The sequence below is a fragment of the Sphaeramia orbicularis genome, chromosome 6 (genome assembly GCF_902148855.1).
Source record: "Sphaeramia orbicularis chromosome 6, fSphaOr1.1, whole genome shotgun sequence".
Classification (NCBI taxonomy): domain Eukaryota; kingdom Metazoa; phylum Chordata; class Actinopteri; order Kurtiformes; family Apogonidae; genus Sphaeramia; species Sphaeramia orbicularis.
The window spans coordinates 35343787-35370600 of record NC_043962.1 but is presented as its reverse complement, the minus strand read 5'-3'; the positions used below and the strand labels follow the sequence as shown (position 1 = coordinate 35370600).

The following is a 26814-nucleotide window of genomic DNA, read 5'->3' as shown; positions in this document are numbered from 1 at the left end:
GCAGTACAAGCATGATAAAGTTACTAATACAGGAAATACTTGAACACATTCCTAGTGTGAACAGAGAGTAGAACAAAAGGTTAATAATTCATGAATTTATAGGCATTTTCATTTAAGTATTTGCAAAGGTTAAGTTTAATTGAACATTAACAGAAAAAATAAGCATGAAGACATAAATATCAAAGAATTGATTAAATGGTTAAACACTTACAGCTGTATATAGAGAACATTAGTGTGTCTTAGTGTCAACAGTAGAAATACCTCTGCAAATCTGCAATAACCTTGACCTGCAAAAATTGTAACATGACAGCACTTGTTTAGTATATTTCAACTTACTAAAAACAGTTTGTTGCCCCAAAACATTCTTGAAAATCATATTTTCTTTTGTCGTGGCTTATAATAAATAAGGCACAGAAATAACAATGATTCAAAGTCATCAAAAATATAAATTAGTGTTAGTGATGCAGCAAACTAAACGTTTTTTTCCTGGTTGTCAATAATTAAAAATGTGTCTGTGAAAATGCTACATGTAATCCAGTCACCAGGGTATTTTTTATATCCTTATAATCATTGCACTTCTGTTGTTACAGGTTAGATTTCCTTGCATGGCTATTATAAAACCCATGTCCAAGAAAGCATAGATGAACACCTTGATTTCACAAAATATAATTTATATCTGTATCAGCAATGCATCCACTGACACAAATCAATATATTATGTTGAAAATCCTTTTTTCTTTTCATACATTTATCATCCACTACTGATGAGGGTCAAACAGTAGCTTAAATACATCCCAACTGTTTATTGCGGTTGATCCTGAAAACATAACTGGTACACATTCCTCAGGTGTTTTTACTCAGACTTTAGAGAACTAGGTGTGTCCTGATCTCTGGCCTAGATGCGGGAGAGAAAACCCAGATTAAGACTAGCAGGGATCTGAATGGTTTCCAGAGCCACAGAGGAGGCAGTGAAGGGGAGGGTGACGCTGAAAATCTTCTTGGTGTCCATCATCAGGGCGAATGACTGGACTCTGTCTTTTAAGATGTCCTGATAATTAGAAATACACAGCATTAGTCAAAAGAAGCATGTTTGAACAGCAGTATACTCTTAATAGAAACTAAAAATCTAAGATACTCACTTTAATAGTGTCAATGAAAGTAGTTGGCACTCGTTCTTCAAACTCAATCACTGGGGTGTATAATGTCAATACCTTAATAATCTGAAAAATATATATATCAGAATGCTTTATTAATCCAAGGAGGAAATTACTGAGAGTTAAAGTCACTCCATTTCAAGTATAATAAAAAAAGCAGGAAAAAAATATCAATAAAACGGAAAAAGATAAATATATACATATAAACCTCTAAATAGACAAAACATATATAGAGCTCTGAATATCTATCTATCTATCTATCTATCTATCTATCTATCTATCTATCTATCTATCTATCTATCTATCTATCTATCTATCTATCTATCTATCTATCTATCTATCTATCTATCTATCTACCAAATATACATATTAAAATACTTTAGTAAGACATAGAACAGCAATTTGTACAACATGTACTAGACAATATATTATCAATATGATAATTAAAGAAATATACAAAAATATATACAATAAAGGTGTAGAAGAGCATTATGTGTTCGGTTATAGTAGGTTTAATGCCACTGATGCTGGACCTGTGCTGTGGTGAGGGCAGTGCACATGTTGCAGATGGCCTGGGCGTCAGCCTCGGTCTTCTTTTTAATCTGCAGGAGCTGAGCCGCCTGAACCAGCGGCTCCAGAGTCTCTTTGGCTCCACAGTCTGCCAACTCCCTCTCAGAGAGCCACTCCTCCAGCTGCCAAACATTGTACCTGCAGCCAGAGCAGTAAAGAAAAATCATTCTACACACACCCAACTAACCATCTCCTCTGAGGACACACAAATATCCTGAAGCTTAGAAATAATAGTAGCTTTATAAAGGAAAATGCTTACAGTTGTGGCCAAAAAACTTCGTAGTGATTTATTTGCCAATAAAAAAAACGTGAAACATTAAATTCTTGTAATTTTTCTTCAACGTACCTTAGAAACACATGGAAAGAAAACCAAAACAAATGAATCAGCAAAGTCTACAAAGGTAAAATCTGTGTCATTGATAAAACCTTTGGCTACAACTGTATTAGAATGGTGAATTGAGAGGTTTATAGATATCTTTAACTTTTTCACAATTCAACACATTTCATTCCTTTATGTTAGTTCAATAAGACCAAGCACTTCACTTGGATGATGTGCATTTGAGAAAAATAAAAGAGGAAATTTCAGCTTTTAATAATTTTATCACAAACCCAGAGAGTCAGAACTTCACAAACACCACAGTCACAACCTGCAAATGTCTGAAAATTGATGTCATGACTTTAGAAACCTCTGGGTGGCTGTCGATTTGGGGGGGGGGGGGGGGGGGGTGTTCAGGAGAGAACATCTGACAGTACCATGATCTTCTGTACAAATGAGGATACAGATATTAACACCATGGAACCACACATTGAAAGGAAACCTTCTGGAGATGAGATGAAACAGATCCCCAGACAAAAACTGACAAACTGGTAAAAAGTCTAGAGGTAATTGGCACAAAAATATCTCCATCCACAGAATAAAGAGAACGCTGTATCACCAGCAACTGAAGGAAGACATCACTGACATTACAAACAACACTAAAACTCTTTTAGGAGGAATGTTCTCTAAAACAAAAATGCAACTGTTCTGACATGATGACCCTTATGAATAGAAAAGGAGTGAAGCATGTAATCCAAAAAACACGTGGGTAAACATGCATAGATCATCAGCTTTAACAAAACTGATGTCATCATGAAGAAGACGAATAATGGGGATAATTTGAAACAAAACTGAACAGGAATGCTATAATGCTGACTCTTGAACAGTATACACAAATGTTTTTTTTATCTGTTTTTATGCTGGTGGGAAAGTGCAATCTCTTAAACTGACATATATTTCATTGTGTGTATACATTTCTCTGTTATTTATCCTGATATTTTTATGGATATTTGCTCTCTTAACGGTATTTTATGAATTGTTTATGGCTTCTACTCTTGGCATTGCCATTTTACTGGGACCTGAGTAACTCATTTCATTTCTACCATGTACCATGTACTTATATATAACAATAAAGCGTCCTTGAATCCTTAAGCACAGATCAAAATTGTAATAACCTGACTTACAGCCATTAAAGTAAACAGTGGCCTTTTCAAAGCTCATTTAATCCTACGGAACATTTCTGGGCTGAACTGAAAAAGTTGGTTGTGAATGTAATATATTAAAGTTGAAATTCTGTTTATTTTGTCCTTCGTTGTCCAGTATTCCCTTTATGATAAAAGTGAAAACAGGGTTAAGACTGTGAATTGAAAATACACTCTTCCATTGCGTTAAATACAGTAACAACAGATGAATCTTAGTCGTACCTGATCTGCAGGCCTTTACTCCAGGAGCACATGTCTTTACGCAGCAACAGGTGGTTGAGCGTGACGGCACAGATGATGTAAAACTGCTGCCTGACCACCTGCTTTATGACCCCCAGGTCCATCCCATGTTGATTCATTGTAGTGTGGAAGAAGCTGAGACGCTGCAGGAGAGCATCCACCGTAACAGCCTCGTTCACAGAGGAACTTCTGCTTCTCTTTCTCAGGCCTGTCGGTTTGGATCCTAGAACGCTCTGGATGGTCTCGTGCTCCAACATGCTCACCACTGCATGCATGAAATAATAACAAAATGCATCACATCATGATGTGATACTGATATTATCTAACTATGGAGATTTAAAGAGGGGATGGATTTATGTCCTGACCAATGATGGGCTGCAGGATGTCCTCCATGCATTTAATGAGCTGACGGTAAATTTGGATGGCCAGATCACCGAAAACCCCCTGGTACTCCGACAGTTCAAAGTTGGTCAAGCAGTGCTCATTCTGCTTGGGAGTGTTGCACGTCACAAACACCTAAACATAACATATATAGACATGTCTAGTTAGTTAATCATCAGTTAATCAGTCATAACTTCTCCATTTACAATTGGAAGAAGTGGACAAGTTGGTGTACTAATAAAAGGTAAATGTGAATAAGTGCAATGGAGACAGATTTAGCAAATAATCTGTTTCAACTATGTTTATGTAGGAGATTGCAGTATTCATTCAGTGAATTCCATAAACAAGCAGAAAGACAGTATTATTAAATGGGAAATAGCATCTGAGTATGAAATGCTGCACAAACAAATGTTAGTCAAAAGCTGTGGAAGACTGAATAAAAAGCTATATGATCCAGACCTGTGGTTTGTTTCGGGCACAAAAGCTGTCAGGTAGCTTCAGTTCTTTGTCAGAAAACCTACAGTATATTTATGTATCAACAGTTTAAGTAGAATGCTGTTGTAAGACATAATATCTACATTTAACTGGTAAACATTTAACCCTTTAAGACATACTTACCATTTTTGTGACGACTTCCAAATGAGTTTTTCTCTAGATTAAACCTTTTCCTAAGCGATTATTTTATCCTCTACATTTTTCAGTGAAAAGCAGGTGTTTTCTTGTATTTCATTTACAGACAATGTAAATATTTATAACGGCTCAGGATAAATTCAAAGGTTATTTTAGCAAAACTGAGAAAACTGAAGAAAACGTGAGGTTTTTCAGCAAAATATATCACTGAATGTGCATAAAACCATTTGTATACAGTTTCTGCCATTTGTCAAACCACATGGGTTTTATTGGTGAACCTATGTTGCAGTAGAAGCTGATGTTTCTATGTTCACTACGAAGTCTCTCAAAATCCAAAAACGACTAATCTTACGCCACAGAATAGCTAAGAAACTGCATTTTTCCTGAATTACTCAAATGTATTGATAGGATTAGACATTAAAAATTTATTAAAGATTGTAGATCAGTAGATGGTTTTGGTCACCAGTGGCTATTTAGGTCTTTGAGGGTTATACTATAATAATGATGATGATGATGATGATGATGAAGAACCAGCTGGATAGAAACATGTATGGAGCCTTATGAGTTTTACCTCTTCTCCACTGTACTGCTTCAGACAGTGCATTAACCGACATGTGTTTGCCAACCAGAAGGACACCACTTCAAAATCATTTCCTCGTCTCTGTAGAAACAGAGCAATTTTTAACAATTTAATATCAAACAGACACTCCAGTCACTGTACTTTTACAGATTCAACACATATACTGCACCTTAATGACCCCTTTGATGCTGCTGATGGTGGAATTTAGGAGCGTGCTGACTCTCTGATCATCATTAATATTGTCAGCATATCGCAGACACATGAAGATAATGTAGGCTGGAAGCCCAGGAATGAGGCTGACTGCAACACCACGGGGCTTCAGATCTGAGAAGAATAAAACAAATCCTAGTATGTTTTCCCAATTTAAACACTGTCATGCAATTCCATTAAAGAAAAAAATTCTGAGTTTTTTTTCCATACCTACGACCAAGTTCTTGAGCAGTTTACTCTCGTCACCCTGCTTGTACTCCAACATGCCCTGGTACTCTTTCTCTTTACGGGTGATATTTATGGCTCTCATCGGAGCGTTCATATTGGATGAGTTATTCTTTTGCTGAGAACTCACTATAAATAATAAGGACCAGTTTAAGTATTTAGAGGATAAATACTGTGCACCATTTTGTAAATATGATAGCTGAACAGTTTCATTCATACCATTACCTTCATATTCCTCAAGCTTTTTCATATAAAGTCTAAGTTGTTTTTTCAGCTTGCGTATGGTTTTATCTTGTTTCTCTTGTAGCTCCATGAGTTCCTGAAATGATGCAAACATGAAAGATTAGTGTGAGATCCAACAAAGATTTTTTTGTACAATAGTGTTTTACAAGTGTTTTCCAGCCAAGTCTGTTTCACTGGGAAAACCATAAAATATCTTACTTCTTTTTTTAATCCAATGATTTCTTAAAAATACCGTATATTATTAATATTTGATGCAGTAACACAATATCACCTGTAGGATCATAACTTCATTTGAAAAACCAACCTCTCTTTAAAAATATAGAAAGTGGTGGACTGTAAAAAAGTACTCCAACATATCCAGTAAAAAATATTAGTACTCCTGTGATAGATCCAGTAGTCTACTAAGACATCTAAATATTTATTTCTTTAACTGATAATAGTCAGAGTGATAGGTCCCGTAGGTCTGAACAGGCTGTAAGTTGACCCACCAGGTTCTCGCTGGTGAGTCGTGTGATCTCATGCTGCAGGCTTGCGTCAATCCGTGCATCTTCAGGCAGGAGGAGGCTCTGGGCCAACAGCTTCTGCTGCTGCTCTTTTTCCTTCTTAAACTTGGACACCTGTTCCTGCAGCGTCTTAGTTTCCTCACTGTGAATACGTGCCTGCTCCCGCATCTGGCACTCCAGAAGCCTAGAGGATGGAACCATTATATTCAACTCAATACAACACTCCTTGAATGTAATAATCACCTACACAGGATTACTTCATTACCTATTGGTCTCTTTTAAGCCTTCATAAGCCAACCACAGCTCTCCATCTTCATTCAGTGTGTGGATGTCAGTGGACCTGCAGAAAAGCATCAGAGAATGAAAGATGAAACATAACCTCTGACGGAGTTAAGTTCATTTAAACTTAAGCTGGAGCCAATTGTTTTTACCTGTCAGCATCTTGAATTGTGGGAATCTCAGTAAGATCTAAATTCACACCTTCTCCCAGAGCAGAGTCCTTAAGACACCAGTTAGACAGAGATACAATATTTCTATTTCTAATTCAACACAAAATGATGTATAATAAATGTAACTGATGTAATTAACAATGATCTAATTCGCTCCCACCTTATATTTAAGAGCCTCCTGGCGGACCATATGTGATCTGAGAAGAAGGACTTCCTCTTTCCTCATCTCCAGTTCATCGTTGGAAGAGTTGAGCTGTTCCAGAAGTATCTGGTACGGCAGCGATCCCGGAGCAGGAGGCACCAGATCCTTGCTCTCTTCAGTCAGAGATTTTCTCAGCTCGTTCAGATCCTGCTTCAGCTTCTTGTTTTCAGATTCCAGTTCTTGCCGCTGAATTTAATCATGAATAACATTAAGAAATCAAACAGTGACAAGATGCAGTTTTATTCACCTAAATACATTATCATATACCTTCAGTGTTTCCAAATCTAGTTCTGCTCTGCCAACATTTTTCTGCTCCTCCGCCTCCTTTAGAAAAATAAGTTTTAGTCATATAGTCATAAATATCAGCAAAACTGAATAATGGTTTATTATGATTATTCTCATTTTTATTTCATCACAAACAGAAGTGGTGTACATACTTTTGCTTTTTCCTGTTGGGCTTCTTCTTTCTTATCAATTTGCTGCCAAAGTGACTTTTTTTCCTGCTCTAGTTCTTTTATTCTCCTCTGGAGCTTCAGAAGGACTGGTAGGTCAACTGTGGACTGATCCTCATCCTAACCAAAAGTCAACAAAAGTACAGGTTTGATCAGTTTCCTCACAACCCAATGACGAAGCTTTATTGACAGGATTATTTAACAAATAAGACCAATGAAATCACTTTAATTTTATAATAATAATAATAACAATAATAATAATAATGATAATAAAAGCAGCACTTATTGAAGACCATCTTCTCAGTATTGAAGAGCATTACCTCTGTGTGTGTAGAGCTGTCCTCTCCATCTGTAGACCCTAAACTAAGACTGAAATCTGATGAGTTACTGCTGTAGTTGGAGTCTGTCCTCTTGTGACCAGATTTGCTTGGACTCTGAATGGGAAAATGTTAGACGTCATAAAAAGAAAGACATAGCTATGTCCAAATCTACATTATCACCTTAAAATGAAGAAATAAGGTTTCTCACAATGTTGAGGTCCATCTCCTCCTTCAGATCTCTATGTCGCTCTTCCAGAGAAAGGTGTTCACTTAGTAGACTTTGGTAACGGGAACGCTCCTCATTTAAGTCTTTCTCCAGCTGTTTAGTCTTTACAACATTGGTTTTAATCTCTGAAATAATTACATTGAGAAATAAATAAATACTTTTCTTTTCCATTTTTATTGAAGTACTGTGAATTTTGAGGTATTCTACCTGTTAACTGTTGGGTTTGTTCCAGGATTAGTTTATTCAGTTCATCCTTCTCATTGTTCAACAAGCTGTTCTTCATATTCAGCTCCTCTACCATCTAAAAGTGAGATGAGAGAAAAAAAAACAAAACTTTGGTCCATGCCATTATTGTCTTTCAGCTGATAAGCTACAAATCACTGTGTGCAACTTAAAACATTGTAAACTAAATTATTAAACTGATGGAAACTTATAATCTAAATGTGGAAGAGGTATTCTTGACTCAGTATCCCACAGCACCCTCCACCACCCATACAATATTGCCCATAAAGTCGTAATAAAATATTTTTACCTCTTCTCATGAAATGATTGTGACAATGTGATTTATTCTTGATAGATAAAGTGTAACTGGGACTCAGTATGACTATTACTGATGTGTATAAAAAAGGAATGAAAGAGGAACGAGTCTGAAAAGAAAATTATGGGCAACAGTGTATAAATAAATTATAACTCCAATGCACATGCATCTTAATAAACCAGAAAATTACAGTAGCACACAGCCTCTAGTAAAAGCAGAAGAAAACTGCCCATGAGCATAAATAAAGAAACAAATTATTTTGCAAAAAAGTAGGAGGGAAATTAATAAACTAAACTTGGACAGTTAAGTTTTGGAAACAAGATTATGGGAATGTGTCATGTAAACTCAACAGGAAGATTTACATTAAATATAATATAAGGTACATATGTTTTTCCACCAATGCTAACATACATGTAATTTAAGAAATAGGATAAAGTCAAAGGAACCACTAAAGCCAACAGGCCATGAAGTCAGATTTAGATGAAAAGTAGGGAGTGGCCAACCTCTTGTGTTGTCTCCCGGTAGACCTTTGCCTCCTTTTCCAGTTCATCTTTCTCTCTTCGGGTGGTGTCCAGCTCCTGGCGAAGGAAGGTGAGCTGCTCCAGCAGTGAGGGTACCGACTCTGCTTTAGCTTTGGCCTCCTGCTCTGACCTTCGCAGGTTTTCAATCTCTCTGCTCAGTCGTTCTCTCTCCACACCCTGGGTCTTCTCCACAACATTCAGCCTCTCACTGAGCTCTCTGTTTTCCTTATGCTGCGGGGGCAGACACACACATGCTGTGCATGTGATGCAACAACTCCCAATAACCTCATGTTCTTCTGTCTACAGTTTTATGTGTGTGTTTGTGTCTGTAAATAACATCTATTTGTAGAACATTTACCTGTCACAGATACACTTGTATACCTTTTTGACTGAACTCACCTGCTCATTTATCTTATGCTGCAACTGCATAATTTTGTTTTCCATGCCAAAGTTAAGCTTCTTGAAGTGCTCCACAGAGCGTGCCTCCACTTTAAGTTTCTTTAATTCCCTCTTGGCTTTCATGCGACGTACACAGCTCTGCAGGAGGACAATGGCAGCCACGGTACGTTTATAATGCTGCCTTGCCAGCCAGCCCTTTACCCACTTCTGAATGACAACAGCCTTTTGCTCATACACCATCTGTTAAAACAAGATCAAATATGTGATGAGGGACTTGACAGACAAATAAGACTGAAATTACAAAAATCTAGACCTAGAATCTATATTCTTTCTTCAAGATGGTGCTACTACTTTTTATTAATACAAGAATACACAGCCTAGCTAAAAAGTCCCACATGCTAATCTGTTGTGAGATCGACTATAGCTTAGATTAGGGCCTACATTTACCATAACATTGTTTCAATAAGCTCATGCAATATCACATGTTATTTTTTGGACACATACGTTGCTGAACCTAACTGTGACCAAATGAAGTAACTCCAGATAATAACACTGCTCCCATAAGCTTGTGCTGTAGGCACAAGGCATGATGGGTAATTATTCATTCCCTTCTCCTCTCACCCTGATGTACCCATCACTCTGGAATAGGGTCCATCTGGACTCATCAGACCACATGTCCTTTTTCCATTGAAACACAGTCTAATATTTATGCTCTCTCACCTTAAACGACCTGATGGTTGTTTAAGAAATAAGAAGCTACTCACATCATCAGTTAAGGTTAGTTGAAACATAACTGAAACATATTATTACCTACAGTAATTATACAATGGAGGACTATTTTTGGCAAGGCTGTGCAATAATATAAGATTATTATATATAACTGTTTTCAGAGAACAGTACATTAGCTGTTAATACTATGTCATATTTTTAAACATTAGCAAATAGAAGGAGTCATGCTTTAATTGCTGTCCTGTGTTTGAGAGTAAAAAGAGTTAATAGGAACTAACAACAGTCCACCCTTTCCCAACTATATCAACTGTGTGAATGAGACCAGCATATTCAGTTACGGTGTGACTACTGACAAGCAATAAATGCTAAAAAACTGCACATTATGTGCTGTTATCAAAACACTTCCTGACCTCAACATTGTTACTATAGAAACTTGTCACATCTGTACTTCCTCCAGAGCTAGGAAATTTTCCACATTACATTTTAGACAAACAGCCGTCTCCATTGTGTTTCATAGTACATTCAGCTTTGAGAATAATAACATTCAACAGTCAACGGAGAATTGAGAAATTATTTTCAGTGTTGCTTTACCTTATAAAACTGCTGTCGAGCCATATATGCTCTGAAGAGGCACTGGAGGGTGATAGCAGCAGAACGTTGTTTCTGGTAGCGTCTCCTTGTTGCCCACATTCGTACATTGCGTTGAATGACAACAGCCGCTCTGGTTTGCCTCAGGAACTTCACATAACTGACAAAAAAAATAATCAGTAATATGGCAGATATATTCAGCCTCCAAATCCCCATTTCATTCTGATGTTGTTGAGCTCCACTACTGACCAGCGTGCCTGGTGACCACGCACATGCTTCTGAATGATGATGGCTGCTTCCCTCATCCTCAGGTACTTTTTACGGGCTAGCCAACAGCGGATAGTTTTCTGAATGCGAACACAGGCCAAACGTAGCTTGTCAGAGCGTAGCTTCTCCAAGTAAGCCACCTGGCCAGCTCTGAAGAAGATCTTGTTTTTACCAAACTGATACTGATTCTGGTCCTAGAAACACAAAACAGAAAAAAGAATATGTGGCATATGATATTTAAGGAATCAGACAAGGGCTGTTGCTTTGCTCCACTACACATTTCAGACATACCTTAATACATTTCTCTAGGAGATTTTTGCAAGTCAGTTTCCTATCAGGAAGCACATCTTTTTGTTTCATGAGGACCCGATAACGAACAAAAAATTCTTGATAGGTCCATCTGCATCAATAAAACATAAACATAAATATGTAAATATATCTTTTATATGTCAACAGTTTGTTTTATAAACAATTATTTGTACAAAATGCCAATGTCCCTATGTTCTTTATCAGAACTTGTTATAGATAAGCTACCTAGATGGAAAACCTGCTGCTGAGATCCGGACTGTTTCAAGGATGCCACAAGCTCGTAGCTGCTGAACTGCCCTAACAGGGGCCAAGCTTTATAAAACAAAACATACAAAGACCTGTTACCAAATGTTCATCTGTAAATACTGAAATAACCATTAAACATACTAATAATATCTTCCTCTTACGTGAATTGAGCCTTATGGTCATTTGGCTTGATGCAGCGTACATAGTGAGGAGTTGTAGCATTAAGTGTGTCCATCAGCAAATGTAAAGACTGACGAAACTGTAAGAAGAGAGGAAAGAGACAAAAAATTCTTAAATAGTAAGAACAGAAATGCAGGCTTTGTGCTTAAACATCAGTGCATGTATCATATATAGATCAGTTAGCTAAATGTGATGTTGTGTTGATCTTTTCCAAAAACAGCAAACACCACTAACTCTAATATTCTCACCTGCAGTCCAACAGTTTTTTTTGTATCCTTCTGACCAGCTCGTCCAGGGCTAGACTTCTTGTTGGTAGAGCTTGGTGCCTTCTCATCATCTTCAAACAACCTCAGTGACATTTCAAACTAAGACGATAAGAGAAAGAAAAAACATGTTTTTAGTGAACAGCAGATGGCAGTGTTTTCAATCTATATCCAGAGGCATGTGTCATTTCCTCCAATAGTAAAGGTTGAACAATTCTAGGGTGTGTGCCCAGCAAATTACAACACAAATTATGCTGAACAGTTATTTGCTTTTACTCACAGAGGTATTTCTTCCTCCTGTGCAGAAGGGCTGACTAACATGACGGGGCTGCAAAATGAGAATATAAAAACAAATGGAAATTTTACCTGGCTCTTTTTCAACACGTTTATCTGCTCCTCATTGACCGTGTCCTTGTTTTTCTCCAAGAAGCCCACACACTGGTACTCCACCTAGACATAAAGAATCAGGTCAATTTTTTTTTTAGGCTAAAAGAGTAAAGGTCATCCTCTAAAATATGAAGTAGACATATTAATGCTGCTTTAATAGAAAGAATAATTATTTTGGCCAAAAGTGTAGAATTTTGACTTAGCAGACAAAATAATTACAACTTTAAACTTTGCTCTCTTGGTGTTTTTTATTGGAAAATGTAAGTCATCCAAGCATCCGTTCCTTTTCCACACTGCTTGTTCTGTTCAGAGGAGGAAGAGTTGGAAACTGTCCCAGCACTCACTGAATAAAACGGTGGTTCATACCCTGTAAAGCCTGCGAGTCTGAAACAGGGCTATTACATACAGATGTATAAAGACATTTAGATACATTGTGTTTCCAAATTGCCTAATATGTTTTAACTGTGTAAGGAAATTGAAACCTCATGTAGACAAACACACAACATGCCAACTCCACAAATGAGACATAGATCTCAGCAGTTAAGTACCTTGTCTGCAAAGTGGTGGATGATGAAAGCTCTGTTTGATAACCTGGGTTTATCAAAGTGTGCATTCCGCTTAAGGAGGGTATTGTATAACTTCTGGGCCCATGTGTCATCAGAGCCTTTGGGCATCTATGGAAAAGGGAAGAGCTGACACATCAGTTAGTCATGGTCTTACTCATAACCTCTAAACATGGCATGAACTTGGACATTCCTCCAGTGGAAAGTAGCTGAACAAAACTTTTTTACTTTGCACTCCTCATCCAGAAGGTCAAGGACACCCAACTTGGCTTCAATGAGATTGATACATGGCTGGTTGTCATAGAAGTCGATCAATGTCCAAGGAATCTGCTCTTTCATGTACTCCTCTTGCTCTAGCTTGAAGACATGCTGGAGCGAGCACAAGTTTAAAATGATTTACTGTGTGCATATGGTCTGACTAGAAAATGAGGATCTTAAGCAATGAAAGAGACATACCAAGTTGAACTGTTGTTGAAGCTTCTCATTGGCATAGTTGATGCAAAACTGTTCAAAGCTGTTCACATCAAATGTTTCAAACCTGAAGAAAATGCAAGTTTGACTTTAATCATCAGTTCTCAGTGGAACATTAATATAAAAATAACAACCTGCTTGTGAAAACCTACCCATAAATGTCAAGTACACCAATGAACGAGTGTTGTCTCACTGAAGATTTTAGCGCATTGTTAACACGGCCCACAATCCAACTAAAGAGTCTGGCATAGATGTGTTTGGCGAGGGCGTCTCGGCCATTGACTGCATTTATTTTGGGGACAGGCTTGACGTAGGTCTCTGTGGTCGTCTTGAGCTTCCTGTGGCATAACCAGTGCGCCATTTCCTCACAGGGCACCCCCATCAGCTCACAAAATACCAGCAGATGGGCATTGTCTGGCTGGTAATAAATTAGTGTTAAAACATCTTACACTGGATAAAAAAATCTCACACCATTAACACAATTCTAACAAAACACTAAACAATTGTAAATATCACACAATACTGACTATATAACTGTGTTCAGATGTATTATGAAATTACCATGATGCTGCTTTTGTCTGCTGACTGTTCTTTTACTTCCACATTGCTAAGATGAAGAAGAGCTGCTAGAATTTGATAAATTGCCATTTGATCACCTTCATTGATTCCTGCAATGACAACATAAATAACCACCGATCATGTTAGACAGAGTACTGTATATCAAAAATGTTAATCCATACTTAATTGAATTGTTACTTCTACAACTCACCAAGCAATGAGAAAGCCTTCCGGGTATTGTTCATCTCTTTGGCATCATCTACTCCATCAATGACTGGACTTTGACCTTGGTTTGTATAATGGAAGTCATCTGCACAACCTTAACGATTAATAAGCAAGACAATAATTATAAAAGATACTCAATATTTTACAGACTACCTCTTAGAAATATCTTTTAAACAAATGTCATCAATTACTGATATTCTCTTCAGAATTACTTCCAAATTCTGCTCACAGACAAGACAAATGGTATTAGGGACATACCTAACCTGAAGGCTTTGAACTCAGACAAATGGGAAGATGCACACAACTGGTAGAATATATGGTAGTTCCTTTCTCCATGAGCCTACAAATAATGCAGACAAATGTTTATCACAATTTTGTTTGTATGCATAAAGTCTGTATGCATAGCATAGCCACAAACATGCAAAATGAAATGCTTAATCAATTGTGCTGAGAGGCAGTAGAGGACAGATGCTCAGCAGAACTTTTCTTTGGGTCATAGGTTAGATTAGTTAATGTGTGGATCTTTCGTTGTTTTATATTCAGTTTCAGAGGGTGTAGGATATATACAATGCATTTTTACAGCCACCGAATCAAAAATAATATTCACAAGGCAAAAATCAGACAAAAAGGTCCATGCACCATCATTGTGATTCTAATTTCAGCATGCCTAGTGAAGATTTCTGTGAGATGAAAACAGTTCTAAAATTTGAATTCTTGGGGGTACTAGTGAAGTGTGCAGTTATTAAATACATGTTAAATTACATATTTATGGCCATATTTGACATTTGAACAAAAATAAAAAATCCAGACCATACCATCCATCCACCACAAAACATACTAAAAACCACATTCATACACTAACAAAGATAGACCTACTGATAGAAAGAAAAGCACATAAAATACATACAGGTTATACGCACCTGAAACACAACTCTAGACTTTTCCAGTAAGTATGTCCTCATGTTAGCTCCAATTATACAGTGCTTCTTGTCAAACCCAATCTCAATATACTTTCCAAAGCGGCTGCTGTTGTCATTTCTTGTTGTCTTGGCATTCCCAAGGGCCTGATTAAAACACACATTTGGTTGTTAGTATCCTTTGTCGTTTTATATTCAAGTCTTATTTTTCTGTAGTCATACATGTTACCTCCATGATGGGGCTGGAAGCCAGCACTTTCTCCTCAACATTGGCCTCACCAGAGGAACAGCTGACAGTGGCAAAGTAACGCATGGCATATTTAGCAGAGACAGTTTTACCAGCTCCCGACTCACCGCTCACTATGATAGACTGGTTCCTTTCATCTCTGAAGATAAATATATGATAATGTAGAGACAAAACATATAAGCAAAGACTAAAATTACACTTCATTCAGAAGGAAAATCAAATTAGTTTCAATGTGTCAAAAACCTGGCCATTTGTTTGTATGCTTCCTCTGCTACTGCAAATATATGAGGGTCCATGTCCCCCATATTCTGCCCCCTGTATGCATGGATGATATCCTCTTCATAGATGGGTAGGCTCTCATAAGGGTTGATAGCAACTAAGACAATGCCTGGACAACAAAAGAAGAAACAAAATTTCAATGTTGGGTGGGTTAGTGGGTTTAATATGATGAAGAGCAAAGAACCATTTCCTGTATTAATTTCATAGTCATATATAATACATATATTAGCGTATGTTCCTTTAAGAGCAGCAAAAGCCACAATAATCAGCATATTGTAGATTATGTCATTTTATTCAGTGAACCAGGCTCCAAAGTCTACACTGACGGTGATAGTGTGTCAAAGGAGAAGAGGCTCATTACCGCAATATGTGTAAATCAACTTGGAGTCCACAAAGCGCACTTTGAGATTGTGTAGGACTGCAGGTTCATGGAGGTAGCTGAGAGCTGTGAGATCATTTTCTCCCACCAGGATGTTTGGGTTTCTTAGTGGTGGCAGGTGGTTGGTCTGAGTGTCTATTTTATGTTCCACCTCCTAGAAAAAAAAAAAAAGTTAGTCAATTACCTACTTAGATGGTAGTTGCCAGCCGTATGTCTTGATCTGTATGTTTGACGTTTAATACATTCGGATCCAAACTAACAAACAACCTAACCACAGCAGCATTAGACCAGAAACTCTGGTGTTCTCTGAGATAAAAATATTTTTTTGTTTTGTCCGAGTCTGGTAACTTTGAAGTGTGCAATGTAATAGCTTCAGGTCTTCATCAGAAAAGGCTGTCTCACAACAAGTAAAGCAGTGAAAAATATTCTAAATACACCATACACTTCAGTTGAACTATTTTTTGGTGGCTAAAAGGTTCTTTTGCTGTTGCCCTCATTTACAGCAATACATTACTTTGCTCTTATACTGTCTCTTTTGCCTTTCCTAAACTCTATCATCTACTGTACTCAATACACTGGCCATGGATATTTATCTTATACAACTCAAACTAACCTTTCCAGCATATCAATAATTTCAGTTTTTTAAAAAGGGACATGACTGCAAGGACATACAGAGGGAAAAGCCACAAAACAAGCAAATGTAGATCAGCTGGGAGACCTAATGCTAAATCTACTTTGCTTGCTCAAGTTCACTCATGATAATACCTCAGCCTCATTTCCATACCTGAATGCAGTGCATGTCCAAACTTGACATCACAGCTGCAGGTAGTAACAGCACTCGCTCTATGAAAAATTTTCAACAACGCTATTTTCACATTTTCACCAAAACACCTCTAGGCCTCTGGTGTTCAAGTTTTTGCAGGGCTGCCAATGTACATGTAGGGTTGTCTTGCATGGTGCATTGCATTTACTAAAACAGCAACATATTAGACTCCATTACATGTGTAAGACAAATGTGTGCATAACTCTATGACATAATGCATTAATTTCTACCTCAGCGCTCCAATCTCTCTGTGTGTGACTATCTGAGTGTGTTTGTTTTTGGCATTTGACTGTCTCACCGTGCCATCTTCCAGCTGCAGAGACAAGGTGCTGTCCCCAGGAGTGTAGTCTTTGATAAGCTCTGCTGACTTCCACACTTCGGCTGCATCTGGGATCCATACACGGGCATACTGATGGACACAAAAGAAACTGGGTCAGAGTTATTCATCCACTGCGGTTAGTTTCACAGTCCCTTAGAAAGTATACTAAAAGAACAGTGACATGTACAGTGGTGCTGTGAACTCTTCCCAATTTTCTATTTTCCACAGAAATACTAATTAAAGCTAATGCATGATCACTTTATCAGTTGGCCACTTTAGTCCTATCACAGAAATTGGCAGATATGCAAACATATAACATATATGCTTATTTTCTTAACACATGTTATAAACTGTGTTATATACTATTGATGTCAGACTCATTTTGTGAAATATTCTGCCTCTATAACACATCTTTGTCACCACTGTTCAATAGCCACACTTGAGGGGTCACCGTAGAAAATACATATAGAATATGCTAGATATAATTGTCTGGGTTTTTTTTACCCCTAATATCAATAACAATAACAGCCCCACAAATTGAGTGGTGGTCAAGTTTTACATAAAACATTATAAAATTTTCAGAAATTCTCCTAAAGAAATAAAGACAGCTATTTGTTTATTGTGGAAAACTGTGTGATGTTATATTTGTGTGTGATAAAAGTATATGAACCCATGTCTTGAATAACTCCTGTGTCCCCCTTTTCAGCAAGAGCTTAATAAAGGGTCAACATGTAGATCTACTGCCCTGGACATTGATTTGGAGAGATTTTAACCCATTTATACTTATAGAACTGTTTCAATCCAGGGATGATATATGACCTTTTTACATTAACTTATTGCTTCAGGGTCTTCTACAGCATTTCTATAATTTTGAAAAAATAACTTTAACTTAATCATTCTAACACATTCAAACTCTCCTGCGATAAACAGTACTTGGTAGAATGACTTGATTGTTGACCTGTTTTTCTTGCTGTATGATCCACTTTCTGTTGAGTTTCACTTCATGGATGGATACCTTAAAATTTTCTGGTAAAAATCAAATTTATGGTTCAATCGATGATGACAAGCCATGAAACTGCCATGTTTTACAGCTGAGATAAGGCTCTTATGTAGGAATGCAGTGAGTGTAACACTTATCATTTAAGCCAAAAAGTTCTACTTTGGTCTCATTTATCCAAAGAACTTATTTCTAGTGACTTTCTGGTGTCTCCATATGATGTTAAGCAAACTGCAAATGTGCTGCAATGTTCTTTATGCAGAGTACTGGCCTCTTCCTTACATCTCTCCTATGTTTACCATAGTTATTCACTGACGGAGAGCTGATGTAGAATGTCATAAGTCATAGTAAGACAAGTAAGAAAGGTCTTTCATTCCTAGAGGTTACCCATGGGTTGATTGTGAGGTCTTGGACTATAACACATCTTGCTCTTGTTGTGAACTTTGTTGGATTAGGTAACAAATGGTGTTAAATCTTCTCCATTTGTCTGACAGTTGACTGTACAAATCTGTTACCCTTCCCAGCCTGGTGAACATCAACAATTCTTCCTTTTCATAGGTCTTCTTTGTTGGAGCAATGACATGCTTCCACAAATCTGTGTTGTCAAGATCAGACTTTTACAGTCAAGACCAGGATTTGTCTTCAAAGGTTTGGCCTCACATACACACATCAGATTACCATCCCAGGCACTAAAATAACACTGATATCCTTCAGTAGAATAAATAATCCTAGAGGTGCACATATTTTTTGCCACATATAAAATATTTTAGGTTGGATAATTTTGCATGTTATCTTCATGAATACTGTTTAATGCTGGATTCCCTTTGCCTAGTTTTAGGATCATGTTTTGAACCACATTTATTCGGAAAAAAGAAAGTTATGAAATGTTTGCAAAGTACCACTGTACCTCAGGAAAGTGACCATATAACTAGCTACTTGGAGTCACTTGACAGCGGTCATGCATATAAATCAGATGGATATGGACTGATTTAGGTGGCAGAAATAGGTTTAAAAAGCGTTAAAAGAAGACTAAACTCCTAACTTGCAGAGTACAAAATATGTGAGGTAAATACTAATCATCTGGAGCTACTTGCGCATCCTTCTCGACAGGTAAACTTATTCAAGGCTAACTGTTGAACTAAGCTAACATTAAAGGTGATGCATAAAAAACCACTGAATGAGCGACCGACACAGTTTAATTCAATCCAGGTTGCCTACCTTGGAGTAAAGTTCAGAAGCAGCCATGTCTTCCAACCCTTAAAAAGTTTCTCTGAGAACAGGCTAAATCATTTTGCTGACTCTCAGGGCAGGCAGATCGGACCACACTAAGTTTCCAGCTCCGGTCCTGGACCCGGTGCTGCTCAGCGCGAGGGTTCAACAACTGTCAGTCCGCCGCGCGCACATCTCCCGTCTCCCTCTCCTGCTTCTCTGGTGCCTCCCAGTGGGCAGCGCGAGTAAGAGCAGAAGCCGTACATTTAGGTCTAACCCTAAATGTACGATATCAAATGTCACAAAATAATTTAACATTCAAAATAATTAACATATATAATTCATAGATCCAGTATTAATCTTTTTTGATAGTCTGCAAACTTTGATTTTATTTCAAAAAACACATTATTACTTCACTTCCGGTGTACACAGGAAGTCACAAATGCACTTTAACAAACTTCAACTTTACACCTAGGAAGAAAAAAACAAAACAAAGGTACTTGAGCTTCCCTGAAATCCCTTATCTTTAACAACATCACCATGAAATTACCATTTTTGTCTGGGTTATGTTAATTTTGTGTAGCACAGTTGTGCTTTTTATCTCAAGGACTTGGATGAAAGATTCATTTTTACTTCTCAACATTTCACTTTTTGTGGTGTTTTTCCTTTGTTTGCATTATCCTCCCGGTCTTTTAGACAAAATGTGAAATACCATTATCTTCTATGAAAGTACAGCTAAATAAAATCCATAAAAACTCTTGCATTAGTTGCAAAATGTTTTGTCACAAAATTGAAAACAAGGCTGGTACAAATATACGGTATGATCATTTTCTAGAATGCAATATTAATCCACAAACATATTTCGCAGTAAAATACTGTCAGGCACCACTTCTCACTTATTGCTGTTAGTTTTCATAATGCATTTTTCTGATATTACTTGCTTAAATTTGGTAAAGTTTTGAGTGCAGTCTTTTTACCCAAGTATTTTAGCTTTGTGGTATTGCTACTTCTACTACAAAAAACAATCTGAATGCGTCTTCAACTAATGACTGTATTTTATTAATCTCATTTGGAAAATAATTCTGACAATTGCAGAGTAAGCCAAACACACAGTATGAAGGCCAGTTATCTCAAAATGCAGACCATGAAGAACATCAACAGACTGCTTAATCATTGCAATTCATGTGTCATTTTCCTATACACTCTTGATTTTTCCTGAGTGGTAATACTTATACACAGTAGATATACATTTATAAAATCTGAACACCTGTATTACATCTTGTTTCTTTTAGTACATTTTGTTCTTTCCTTTCTAAACAGCTACAAAAACCTTAGTGTGATGCATATTTCAAACTGTAGATGCCTTACCAGTATATGCTGTAAGAACGACACATAAGCTCAATTATCAATAAATATATTAATTGATCATTTCATGTATATATTTTACTGACCACTTTTGATGAATATTCTCTTATTGCAGTTAAATATTTCGACACTGTACTGAATACTGCCAAAAGATAGCAAGTTTTTTTGTTTTAGTATTTCATGTCTTTTATTTATTTTACTTCTATCTTACTGCCTTTATCACCTACAGCTGAAATAGTTTTAGGTCTGTTCTTTTATCGTCTCTATTACTGTAACGGGTTATCACTTTAACTCTTCCCTTTATCTCTTTTACCTATTATCCTACCTATATAGGGATTATATTGCCCCCAAAAACATTGAGAAAAATGTTTAGTAACATTTTATAGAAAGAAAACGCAAAACACAGTGAAAGATTGTACTTATAAGATATTATGCAAAACTATTTTATTTACAAAACAAATGGCACAGTGTGACTGCACAGCAAATGCACGTGCACACTCCAAACATGTCCAGGGAACTTACTTCCATAAAACCCTAAATGATTCCAGTCAGACAGTGACAGACATTTCAGGCAAGATCCACAACTAAGATTCTCACCAAGGGAGCAAATATTGCTCAAGAGGAACAACAGTTCATTACTTTTAAGGCCATTTTAGAGGTCAGAATGAGATGGAGATCAGCAGCAAACTGTGAAGACTAATGTCACTAAAATTACTTAAAATATAACTGGCTACAAGTGTGTGTGATTGAATCTTGCGTTGGTTGAAAGCTCAGATCTTTACAGAGAAATAAAAGGGTACAAATAAAAAAAGAGCAAATTACTGTTTTCACTATTTAAACAGACATGCCTCCATATTTTCAGATGTCCATAAATCTAGCGCTCAGAACCGTTTCAAAATGAAAGAAATATCCCAAAAATCACACTTCTACATCACACACAAACATCAAGACAAACTTCAATTATATTTTCTTTTTATGGTCAAAATTTATATATTTTTTCTCTCTTTATAATTATCAGGAATAAGGTTATATTGTGAAAACAATTCTGTATTCAGCTACTGTTGACAATGGACCTACCATGTAGTAGAATGGAGGCATATATCCTTAAAAGTGAAAATGTTCTGCCAAAGTAAGAAAACACTAATATCCATTCAGGTGTCTGAATGTGATACCATGTTCAGCCAGTCTTTTTTCTAAGATCTTGAGAAACATTTTCAGCTACAGTTTTGCTCGACATAACTGGCAATTCAGTGCCAGAACCAATTTGTCTCAAGTACTTGGCTTTGTGCATAACTTGTTCTTACAGACTACATAAAAAGGGTGAAAAATAAACGTCAAACATGTAAACGGTGTTAGGTATGGCAGGGGAGTTGGAATGGTAACAAAATAGTAAACATGAAACCCATTAACCGGCCAGTTTGCTGGCAACAATTGTCTTTCTTTGAGGCAGGTCCTGAGGTGTTGGGATGTGCCCTCCTGTGATCTCCGTCTTCTCCGCTGGGGCTGACGGCAGCTGCTTGTTCTTCATTTTTGCCTTGGCCATGTTGTAGTCACCCGAGTCAAAATACTTTTGCTGAACAAACAAGAAGACAAAATGAAAATTAAAAAGATGCTCTGCTTAAATGAACGGTTTACTGGGCAAAGGTTGGAAACATACCCCTTTCTGCAGTCTTTTCCTGAGAAAGTCTGATCCTCCAGGCTTGGCTCCAAGGTTTGGATACCTGGCCTTCAGTTTAGCTTCCTCTGCTTTCTCTGGACTGATTACTTTGTCCTCTACTTCCTGTTCATAGAACACAGAATGGATGTCATTCACTCCGCCTAGCAGGTTTGGTGGTGAAACTACTGTGCACGCAAGACTTAACATGTAATATAACTGGAACAACATGTACATTATGACAGCGGTAGTCACTGGCAACACAAGACATTACTACTTTTTCTTAAATGTTTCAGCGCCGCCATGGGGGAAACTCCAGCTGACGTTACTGTTTGCACTAGTAATAATTTCACCATAAACTTCACGTTAAGCTACTGGATTAACCGATATTGACTGATACATCAGTCCAAACACACAAGATACAACTCTCTGCATGTTAGTTCCCCGGCAACACAGGCTTCTTTTGCCCCGTAGTAGCTAATTAGCTAATTACTTGGCGGTAGCATCGTTGGTAGCAGGCAGAGTAGCTACAGGCTAACTAGCTAGCTGCTAACCGCCTAGTAATTTTCTGACTCGTGTTTCGAAATTGGTTTATTAAAATTGCAGTTAGGCTCATTGTTGTTTACCTGCTGCTCTTCTGAGTTCATTGTGTCTTCAGCCTCCTCGGACATAGCTGTTTGGATTCCTGCTGTGCTTACGAAACTGTGGATGCCACCGTCCTACCAGCACCTGGGAGATAAATAGCAGTGACAGCAGCAGAAACAGCTAGGCGGGCGAACAGCAGCGGCAGCCTGAGCCTGCCCTGTCATGCAGCCTGTCCAGCAACAGGCCGGAGAGTCGATGCCAGAGACACGGATGGAAGAAACTACAGCCTGGAGGCTTTTCTACCGACCTGACTGACACCATCTGAAATCCTTTACCCTTTATCGTATCAACAGTCTCCCCACGAGGTATATGTATACAATTAATTCGATTAAAAAAAGGAACACAGAAATAAGAGGGAATAAGTTAATAAGAGAAATAAGTTAAAGACATAGTAAAAAAAAAAAAACTTCATAAGTTCCTGTTTTCACAGCTCTATTTTGGTTCATTTGTTTTAAGATTTTTTTTTTTTTTTTTTTAAACGCAAGTTGTTTTTTTTTTATTATTATTAAATGTACATTTATAAATATTTTGCCATGAATAAACATTTCACTTGTCTTTTCACAAACTAAATTTTCTATTCTTCCAGCACAAAAAAAAAAAAATGCACCTTCAAACAGTAGTTTCAGGATATTTTGATTTTTCATTTTCATTGTTTCTAGCTTGGTATTAGAATAATACATGTTGACTGTATGACTTGTCCTGGCATTATAACAATAAAGGCACTACCAAGTGTAATACCTGTCCCATTACTGTATATGCCTGTAGAAAAAGTATTCCAATACATGATAGGCTTTAGTATTATATTATTTAGTACTATATTGTACAAAGTAATATAGAACATGTCATATAATAATAAAACACTTTGTGGAGTGTATGTATCAGTTGCTTGTTTTGTCATGTAACAGATGCAGTACCGAACAATACAATGACAGTTTTCTCCTTAAAAAGAGCAAGAGGAAAAAAAGAGGCATACGGTTATTTAAGCGTTTATTTTTTTGTTGGTGTTGAGTATGTGTATTACTGTAATACATTAGGTTTTGCAACAAAATAGATAAACACTATGGAACCACAAATTAAGTGAAAAAAAAAAACAAAAAGTAAAAGAATGAAAGAAAAAGGTGTTTTTTCTGTTGGTTTGGAGGCAGATCTTTGTGAGGCCAACATTTCCAACCATTGGGCAGCACAAAGTAAAACTGAAAGTTTTACATTTTTAATCTGCCCAATTTACCAAAACAGAGTGCAGTATATAACAAAGTCCAATCCTTGAGATTTATCTCAAATCAAAGCCTATATTAAAAATCAAATGTCCTCATCACCCATGTCGATATCTTCTTGTAACTTTTGCACCATTTTGTCTTCCATCTGTTTGGCTTTTCCTGCAAAAAAAAAACAAATGAAAATTTAGAGCAATGCAGAACATGCTTTGATTCCAATTAACTGTATCAGATGTATGAATGAGTTTATTACATTCAGCATGATTAAATGATTCTCCCTTATACCTTGACAAATGAGCAATTCAATAACTCTTACCTGCATGTGGTGCTTTGATGAGGTGAATATTTTTCTTGACTTCCTGGATAGCCTCTTCCTTCTCCAACACTTTGCCCTTCTTCAATCTTAAAAGTAAAGACAATATGAGGAGTTAATTAACATTGGTACCAGTCCCGTAAGCCTTGGTGAATAAATGGTATAAAAGACTGAAATGCCTCAGTGGGGGAAAAACTTTGTACCTGTTCATGATAAATTTGGCTTGTCGTTTCCGTTTTATTTCTTCCACCCTCTTCATTGCTTCCACTGTAGGAATGTTAAAACACATATGATTATCTTGTTCAAATATTTGTCATCATCATCACATTGGAATAATTGTGAAAAGTCAATCAATATATTACCTGTCTTGTCCCACAGCTCCCTGTTATATTTAACAGGGATATTTCTGCGCTTCTCAAACTCCAAAGAGTTATCCTGCATGATGGAAAATTTATTAAGTGACAAAACAACAAATTAAGGAAAGAGACATATTTTACAATAAACTATATACTCACCACTGTCAACTCCTTTCCCGACGCTTTCCTGAAAGCTTTGGTCCATCTGGTTTTTCTTGGGTTACGCTTCTTTTTGAAGTTCTTATGGCATTTTGATCTGCAAAATCTGAATGACTATATTTAAGAAAAATGAAAGAACAGATAAACATTAAGATTGTGGCTGTGTTTGCTAACATCAGACAATTTTAATAAACACAAGCCTCCCTTTTAGATAGTTTTCCTCCAATTCAAGCACTGCCAGTAAATCTAAAAGCAAGTAAATATGTGGCTTTGTGCATGCACATGGTTATTAGAGTGAGCCAGATTAAACTTTATAATCTTTACAGAATTTAATAGACAGTTAAGTACTTAACTGTAAAATTAAACTATGGAAAAAAAAAAATCTATTCTACTTCAAGCTCCTGTACGTTTCATAATGCACCGTTAGGGGGCGCTGCAGCTACTTCTTTAGCTCAAAACGATGCTTATTCAGGCCCAGTTAAATGCCAGGGCCTCCCATCTGTTTCACTGACCATTACTTGACACGAGGCAGCCACTACTGTAGATTATGACAATGTACGTTAACTGAGTTTTCTTTGACTCTACATTATTCTCCCTTGAGTTTTATTGCTGTCTGTTTGTCTGTTACTGACGCTTATCTTCATCCACGTGAGTGGATCCAACACGTTATTAGCCAGCAAGCTAACAGACCAAGGCTAACAGTCAAAATGAGCTACAGCTAAAGATAGAGGATTATTAACAATAAAAACACTTTCATACCTTACAGTCGTTACGTACAAACATCACCCCATGCCCGGGGTACACTGGTCCCGAGCAGAAATAACACTTTTCGATGCGCATCTTCACAGCAGATGTGCTGCGTGCGCCGTCTAACAAAAACAAGACCGAGCCCTGTCTTCTTCTTCCTGTTTGACAGCGGCGACAGAAGCGCCTGCTGGGGGGTCGGCTGCCCCCTGGTGGACCCTCTGTTACACTGACCCGGATACAAGCGCACATTTTCTGAAGGAAATCTAATCCGTGTGTTTACCTCTTGCCGGATTTGTGGACTTGTGGCTGGGTGCGATGTAAAAGCAAGTAATAGGACTAAAGAAGGACTGTTTATAAGTAAAGTACTGCATATATTTGGGTTCAAGTTATGTTGTTCTACATTGCATTTGTATGTGCAAGGTATTTATTTCAAAAAATGTTTTGTGAAACAGTACAACAGGAAAGAGAAAAGAAAAAAAAAACAAGTGTCAGCTGAAATATTGACACTGTTTTTCAAAACCTAAATGGACAAATCACATAAGATTAATAGCAGAATTTGTAGTTTGCATGAACAATTTTGAAAAGGTTAATGTAATGTGTGACAGGGTTTAGTCCTAAATTCTTCATGTATGTATAAAAACATCTTACCATTAGAAATCCATTTTTCAGATAAATGTCAGGTTCTTATCTTTAACAGAAAGATAAACTTGATTCTCTGGGGTGTCAAACTCATTTTAGTTTGGGGGTCACATACAGTCCATTTTAATCTCAAATGGGCCAAACTAGTAAATAATAACCTAAATAAATAATGACTTGATTGTTAAAATCTTAAGCGTAATTTTTGCACTTTGTAAATTCATCCCACAGACCAGATTGGACCCTCTGGTGGGCTGGTTTTGGCACACAGGCCATATGCTAAACATACCTCACTCCAAAATGACTGCATAAACTCACAATGAAAACATTACTATGTTCCTTTTTTGCAAAAACACATCCCAATAAAACCTAAATCTGACGAAATTTTATTAAAATGGGAATGAGAGTT

The 26814-nt window shown here is 37.1% G+C and overlaps 3 protein-coding genes across 3 annotated transcripts; all 3 read right to left on the bottom strand.

The window, feature by feature from the left end:
* Window positions 1–117: 117 nt before the first annotated feature.
* On the bottom strand, window positions 118–19459 carry LOC115421537 (unconventional myosin-Va-like). The gene is made up of 40 exons (XM_030137461.1): window positions 19326–19459; window positions 17090–17200; window positions 15951–16122; window positions 15554–15698; window positions 15293–15449; window positions 15067–15210; window positions 14405–14486; window positions 14133–14240; window positions 13925–14031; window positions 13516–13781; window positions 13349–13430; window positions 13121–13261; window positions 12878–13003; window positions 12309–12392; window positions 11928–12044; window positions 11661–11758; window positions 11479–11565; window positions 11236–11344; window positions 10927–11138; window positions 10681–10837; window positions 9361–9600; window positions 8944–9192; window positions 8110–8203; window positions 7885–8027; window positions 7677–7790; window positions 7342–7476; window positions 7172–7228; window positions 6863–7090; window positions 6685–6752; window positions 6519–6593; window positions 6239–6437; window positions 5733–5826; window positions 5493–5636; window positions 5242–5396; window positions 5064–5153; window positions 3847–3997; window positions 3464–3746; window positions 1687–1861; window positions 1139–1219; window positions 118–1047 (listed from the first exon to the last, which is right to left on the bottom strand). Exons 1-40 carry the CDS (start codon window positions 19350–19352, stop codon window positions 895–897), a joined length of 5460 nt encoding a protein of 1819 aa, XP_029993321.1. The 5' UTR covers window positions 19353–19459; the 3' UTR covers window positions 118–894.
* Window positions 19460–21103: 1644 nt separating this feature from the next.
* On the bottom strand, window positions 21104–23140 carry LOC115421375 (cAMP-regulated phosphoprotein 19-like). Its single transcript, XM_030137256.1, has 3 exons — window positions 22962–23140; window positions 22339–22461; window positions 21104–22254 (listed from the first exon to the last, which is right to left on the bottom strand). The coding sequence occupies exons 1-3, from the start codon at window positions 23004–23006 to the stop codon at window positions 22087–22089; spliced, it is 336 nt and encodes a 111-aa protein (XP_029993116.1). The 5' UTR covers window positions 23007–23140; the 3' UTR covers window positions 21104–22086.
* Window positions 23141–23953: 813 nt separating this feature from the next.
* On the bottom strand, window positions 23954–25924 carry rsl24d1 (ribosomal L24 domain containing 1). Its single transcript, XM_030137498.1, has 6 exons — window positions 25782–25924; window positions 25023–25136; window positions 24870–24942; window positions 24711–24774; window positions 24511–24596; window positions 23954–24356 (listed from the first exon to the last, which is right to left on the bottom strand). The coding sequence occupies exons 1-6, from the start codon at window positions 25860–25862 to the stop codon at window positions 24280–24282; spliced, it is 495 nt and encodes a 164-aa protein (XP_029993358.1). The 5' UTR covers window positions 25863–25924; the 3' UTR covers window positions 23954–24279.
* Window positions 25925–26814: the final 890 nt, after the last annotated feature.